Source organism: Triticum urartu, chromosome 7A, assembly GCF_056163025.1.
Source record: "Triticum urartu cultivar PI428250 chromosome 7A, HENAU_Tu73, whole genome shotgun sequence".
NCBI lineage: Eukaryota > Viridiplantae > Streptophyta > Magnoliopsida > Poales > Poaceae > Triticum > Triticum urartu.
This window is the reverse complement of record NC_141879.1, coordinates 146388099-146394770: the sequence shown is the minus strand read 5'-3', so window position 1 is coordinate 146394770 and position 6672 is coordinate 146388099. Positions and strand designations below refer to the sequence as shown.

Here is a 6672-nt window from a genome sequence, read left to right as displayed (position 1 = left end):
TACGGTTACTAATGTACAATGATTGATAAGATAGTTCTATCTTAAGTCTTGCACTCTTGCATGTAATTAGATATGACAAAAAACATGTCTACAATGGATCATTTCTTAGCTTTATCTTCAATAACTAGCTATTCCTAAAAACATGATGAGACATATTGTGCTAATCATCTCTTATCTTCTCTTAAACAAGAGAAGGCAAGTCTTTTCTTATGATTTTTCTTTCATCCATCTCATCATTTATCCTATGTGACGTTTTTAAGATAGAACCGTTGTACATGCCCTACCAATTAATGGTCACGGGGAAGCAGGTCGAGCGACGCGGCCCCGAGCCTGGTGGCGTTCACATAGTCTTGCGGCGCGTGGGCCGGCAGACCGGGGATGAGCAGCGCAACCGCCCGGGCGACCCTCATCGTCCACCCCTCCACGTACTCCGCCCCGTCTACGTGCCCGATGACGAGCCCCCGGGCGAGCTCCCATACCGCGTTCATGTACTTGGACACCACGAACGCGAGCGAGAAGTAGTTTTTGTTGGGCTCCTCCTCCATGGCCCGCGCCTTGTAGAAGCCATCGAAGTAGATGCACCGGCCGAAGTGCTTGAACAGGCCGTCGTACGGCACCCTCGGCACGATGTCGTTGCAGTACACGAACCGGAAGTATCTCCCCCTTGCCGCCGGCGTGTCGAGGTGCCGCTCCACGAACTCCCCGAGTTGTGCGTCCCCGACGCGCGGCTGCCCGTACGTGTACACGCCATGGAGCCTGGCGAGCAGGTCATGCTCTCCGTGCAGGGCGAGGATGGCCGGGAACAGCACAGCGAGCGCGCCGCCCAGGCTGTGGCCTGTCACCGCGAACCGGGCGCGCGAGTTGGCCGCTAGGGACTTCTTCAGCGCGTCGCGGACGGCGTAGTAGGTGAACGGCCGGCCCTTGGTCGCCTTGATCTCCGCCGGCCAGCTGACGGCATCCCTTTGCAGCCCGAGCGCCTTCATGAAGCCACCGTGGACCTTGCCCACCCTGGGGATCTCGTACCAGGAGATGTCGACGTCCGTGCACCAGTCCTCCGCGTCGAACGGCTGCGTGCCCCGGAACGCCACCACGACGAGGTCGGCGTCGTCCGGCTTGTCCGCGAACATGAAGGCCTGGGTCGTGTGATCGCCTCGGAATTCTGCCAGGAGGTAAAGAAGACATGTTTGTTGCACGTTAGCCAAAACTATTGTTGCCATACTTCATGCATGCTTCATGTTTCGCGTGCCCTAAAATCTTACCATTCCAGCAGTTGAAGAACTCGAGGAATTTCATCTGCCAGTGGTTTTCGACAACGTTCTTGATGACCAGCTCGTTCTCGTAGGCTAGTTTCGAGGCCATGATGCCCAGAGCAGCGAGGTAACTGCCATCCTCTGGCTTGATCTTCTTGTCCAATTCGATTCTCATGTCGATAAGTCCGATGAGCGATCGATAGTTGGGGGATTCTCTGTTCAGAATTCGTAATTTGCCTGCAAATGTATGTAAAGTTAGCTGGCAATTATCGTCAACCGCGTAGCCAGGCTGAAGCCACGCCCCGGGCCGACAGCATTGGTACAGTGTGAAACAGTGCCCAATAATGATCCTGTGGCTAAAGTCATTGAAGGATCAGCCGGACACGCCCCGGGCCACAGCCCTGGTAGCCTGGGGCCTGGCTACGCCCCTTATTATCACCATTGTTGTAGTACTTCGAAGAAGCAAAACAGCGTCATGCGTGCATGTATAAAACTGTCAAATTCTGCAATGCAGTTTTCTGAGGACTCTTCAGACTTTCTATGGATGTTGTTTGACTTTCAAAACCTAGGGGTGTTTTCCACGTCACTACAAATAAAAGAAAGGGGAACATTGAAGATTTTGGAGCAACCGTGCCAAATTATTTCAGAGCAGAAAAATGAAACGAGAATGCTAATAACGTATATGACCATTTGGAGCAACCTTCCTCGTTTTATTTAGGCAAAGACGTGTGTGTGTGTGGGTGGGGGGGGGGGGGGGGGGACTTTTGTTTATGAACTAAATAAAAGCTATTCAGTAATGATATGGCACGCATCACGGGGATGATTAGAGTAACTGGGGTCTCCCACAGGAAAGCAGTCAAGCTAATGACAGTATGCAACTTAATTTATTGCTTAGCGCATCACGACAACCACCTTAACAAGTTGACCTGTTGTTTGGCATACGAAACCGACATTGCCCTTATCTTGAGAGTTGTTATGGATTTTAAGTTCTGACGAGAGTACAAGTGGATACATTGGATAATCTCATGTTTCTAATAATCCTGCTATGTAGACTATGATTAAACCGCAAAGGCTGCTATCGGAAGCATATTTTATGACCTCTGCGCAATACGTGTCACGAATAATTAATCATCTGCACTGTTACTTAATTGGCAAACCCGGTTTCCCAGCAAGAACAACCAAACGCTTGCTGATCTCCCATCTCTATTTGATATTGCGAGTACTCAGTGCTTACTGATTGGACACCCACCCCGTGTACGTTAATTAAAGATAAAGCAACTGCAGTTTCTGTTCATATGCTTTGGAAGTTATAGTAACACAATATTTGCGCAAGTTTTTCCATTTTTTTAAATCAATTTTCTCCCCTTTTTATGGTTCTTTTTAGAGAAAAGTATACTTTTCATCCCTCAATTCTTGGCCGAGTCTAGATTTGGTCTCTCAACTCCAAAACCAGACAACTTGCACCCTTAACTTCTCAAACCGGACAAGATTCATCCCTGGTCACGGTTTTGACCGGTTTTGGTGGTGTCCCACCCCAGTTTTAACCGTTCCTACTCAAATTTGCCTACCTTTTCCAAATCCACGTACTATTTTCAAATTCGGTTACTTTTTCAAATACGTGAACCTTGTTAAATTTTGTGTACTTTTTTTAAATTGGCGTACTTTTTTTCCAAGTTCATGTATTTTTTCAAAAATGCATATGTTTTTTTAAAGTTCATTTAGTTTTTTTAAGTTTTAATTTTTTTAAATTGATGCACCTTTCATATTCGAGTACATTTTTCTGAAAGAGTTCATGAATTTGAAAATTTTATGCGAACTTGAAAAAAGTATGCGGATATGGACTTCTTTTGCGCAAAATATGTGGATTTCAAAAATTATTTCAACTTGAAACAAGTACGTGAATTTCATACAAAGTTCATGGATTATAAAAGAAACACGGATTTAAAAAAACGGACTTTGAAAAGCATGTGGATTTGAAATAAGTATGCGAATTTCAGAAACAATTCATGGCTTTGAAAAATACTTGGATTTGATAAATTTACACAAACTTGGGAAAAATACGGGGATTTGGAAAAAATACGTAAATGTTAAAAATCACGGATTTGAAAAAAGTACAAGAATTTCAGCATAGTTCGCTGATTTGAAAAAACAATTATGTTTATTTTTTTTAAAAATGCGCGACCTTGAAAAAACTATGCAGAGTTGAAAAGTGTATGTGAATTTCAAAAAGTTCACGGATATAAAAAATTTACAGTAATATGAGTGAGCACCGGTCAAAACCGGGGTGAGTCAACACCAAAAACCGGTCAAAACCGAGTCCAGGGACAAACCTTGTCCGGTTTCGGTAGTTGGGGGTGCAAGTTGTGTGGTTTTGAAGTTGAGGGACCAAATCTAGACTTCATCAAAAGTTGAGAGACGAAAAGTATACTTTTCTCTTCTTTTTACTGGTTGGTGTTGGTTATACGTACTTGGTTATAATGTTTTCTCCTCTTTTGTTCGCGACTACTAGGAGCACTGTATGTTTCGCCGTGGATGACTAATGTCCAACTTTCATATGCAAGATGGTTAAGAAAAATACTTCTCCAGAAAGTCTACGATGGAAACCTCGTGTAAAACTACATGAACGTATTTTTTCTGGAGTCCCATTTCTGAAATGATCGGTGGACAAGTTAACGAAAACTGATCATACACACACATATATATATACAACCTAATTCTAAATCTCGTTGGTTTACCTTGCATGGCGTTCCTGATAAGCTTGAGCGCGCCGCCGCCATTGTCCGTGATGAGATTCATCCAGAACTCGACGGCCCTCCCGAGCTTGGCCATGGGCGTCTTCACCCACAGCAGCAGCATCTGCGCGACGACGGAGACGAAGATGATAAACCGGCGCCACCGGTCTGCGACCTCCTTGCCGCCAGCGGCGCAGTCGACGGCGTCGCTCTCGCCGACGTCGCTGCAGCGCAGCAGGTGGAGGAGGCTGCGGACGCCGCCCTTGTCCGGCCGCAGCACCATGAAGTCGCCCGAGAATTCATCCCGGCAGCCGTCCATTGCCGGTCTGTCGGTCGATCGATGCCAACAGGAGCACGCCAATCAGCTTGACGATGAACAGCAGAACAAGTTGCCAAGGCACCAACTACGTGCATACTGGACTACTGTGTTAATTAAGGACCAGATCAAAGGCGGAACCTTTCATCACGCGCGGTCGAACCCATCTTCTTCGCACGTTAAGAAGGAGCGGTTACATTGGTCGGTAAGAAAAAGCTTCGGTTACTCGCTAGTTCTGCGTACGGTTTTCGTGATTCTGCACTGAATTTCTGGATGCATGACATACGGCGTAGATTAGATGGAGAGGGAGAGGAAGAAAGAGAGAGAGTTGCAGATGCAAGTCACCTCTCTGAATTGTTCCCCCGAGTTTATAGTGTTTAATATGCGAGAATCTTGTAGATTTGAAGGGTTTTTCTCTCAAAAAAAACATTCGATCTATTCATCAATAGTCATGGCAGTATAAAAAATACCGGAGATAAAAAATATTACATTCAAGTCCATAAACCACCTAACGACAACTATAAGCATCGGAGCTAGCTGAAGGCGTACCACCATCATCGCCTCTCCCATACGAAGCTGGGAAACCCTATTATTTAGACAGCCAAGAAATCATTGCGCTAAAACAGCACCATACGATCAGCGCACCAAAATCTTGCGAGATCTGCCGAAAACAACGCAATAGGAGGAGGAGCCCTCCCGCTAGCAAGGGGTCCACCGAACCTCCATGGCCTAAGGCCACATGAGAGGAGGCAGACCTACGGCGGCGGCGGCAGGAGCGCGAGGAATCCCTAATCACCTTGGTCACGAGAGGCACGGGCGAAGGGGCACGAGACATACGCTTTCTAGAGCTGGCATTTCCTCGGAGTAGTTTTCCTAGAGAAAGCTCCCTGCGCGCCCGATTCCACACGCGAAATCTTAAGACGTTGACACGTGGCAAATCCCAGTGGGGCACACATGCTATTTCCTCCCATGCAACTTCTCTAAAAACAACGCAATAGTTTGCTCGCATACACCCTCTCTAGGGAATGACCAGGTGTGTAGCATGCCTCTACTATGCTCAAACCGAAGGGTTTTTTGATTAAGACCTTCATACATATGAGAAAATGTAACTATTTGAAGAATAATAAATCAATGTCAAAAGATTGACATCAGAAGCTGGTTGGGGCTATTACAGTAAGTGTTGACATGAGTAAAACTTGGGCATATTCTAAAAACTCTTACTCCCTCCGTCTGGTGAAGAGTGTGCATCTAGCTTCAAAATTTGTCCACAAAAGAGTGTACTTTTATCTTTTCAATGCACTTTAAAGTAGAAAAACATACTTCTCTCTCATCACACGGTAATCAAGACCAATAGCAATCTACACATGGCTTTCTTAATTTCTACATGCACTTAGCTCATTGGGGGGTGGGTAATTAAAGAGGAGAGAGATGGTGGTTTGCACCTTTTCAATGCATTTTTTTACTTAACTCCATAATTTGTCCTAAAATTTCTAGATGTACACTTTTCATCGGACGGAGGGAGTAGTGTAACACCCTCGATGCGGCTATATCTCCCACGTGTCGGAGCACGACTTAGAGGCATAACCGCATTGAAGGCAATGCCGCAAGAGAGGTAATCTTCACACAACCCATGTAATGAATAAGGAAAGGGATAAATAGTTGGCTTACAATCGCCACTTCACACAATACATGAATATAACATTACATCATCCAGATACAATCAAGGTCCGACTACGGAACCAAAATAAAAGAAGACTACCCCTAATGCTACAGATCCCCGATAGTCCCAACTGGGATCCACTACTGATCTACTGAAACGAAACAACACAATGAACAAGATCTTCATCGAGCTCCTCCTTGAGCTTGGTAGCGTCACCTGCACGATATCAACGACACCTGCAAACTGGTTTTGGAAGTAATCTGTAAGTCACGGGGACTCAGCAATCTCACACCCTCGCGATCAAGACTATTTAAGCTTATGGGTAGGGAAAAGGTATGAGGTGGAGCTGCAGCAAGCACTAGCATATTTGGTGGCTAACATACGCAAATGAGAGCGAGAAGAGGAGGCAAAGGCACGATCGAGAAACTATGATCAAGAAGTGATCCTAGAACAACCTACGATCAAGCATAACTCCAACACTGTGTTCACTTCCCGGACTCCGCCGGAAAGAGACCATCACGGCTACAACCAGACATTAACAACTTCCCATCTGCCCATAACCGCGGGCACGGCTTTCGAAAGTTCAAATCCCTGCAGGGGTGTCCCAACTTAGCCCATCAGAAGCTGTCACGGTCAACGAAGGATATTCCTTCTCCCAAGACAACCCGATCAGACTCGGAATCCCGGTTACAAGACATTTCGACAATGGTAAAA

General features: G+C 46.0%; 1 protein-coding gene across 1 annotated transcript; it reads right to left on the bottom strand.

Moving 5' to 3' along the window:
- LOC125518533 (triacylglycerol lipase OBL1-like) lies at positions 1–4301 on the bottom strand. Its single transcript, XM_087532236.1, has 3 exons — positions 3986–4301; positions 1260–1487; positions 1–1159 (listed from the first exon to the last, which is right to left on the bottom strand). The coding sequence occupies exons 1-3, from the start codon at positions 4299–4301 to the stop codon at positions 288–290; spliced, it is 1416 nt and encodes a 471-aa protein (XP_087388362.1). The 3' UTR covers positions 1–287.
- Between the last annotated feature and the right edge of the window lie 2371 nt (positions 4302–6672).

What these genes read in the sequence shown, in the direction of transcription:
- LOC125518533 (XM_087532236.1), bottom strand. Translation starts at nt 4,301, where the DNA reads ATGGACGGCTGCCGGGATGAATTCTCGGGCGACTTCATGGTGCTGCGG. An exon ending in TATCAGGAACGCCATGCAAG is followed by an intron (nt 1,488 to 3,985) that starts GTAAACCAACGA and finishes ATACATTTGCAG; the next exon opens with GCAAATTACGAATTCTGAAC. An exon ending in GTTCTTCAACTGCTGGAATG is followed by an intron (nt 1,160 to 1,259) that starts GTAAGATTTTAG and finishes ACCTCCTGGCAG; the next exon opens with AATTCCGAGGCGATCACACG.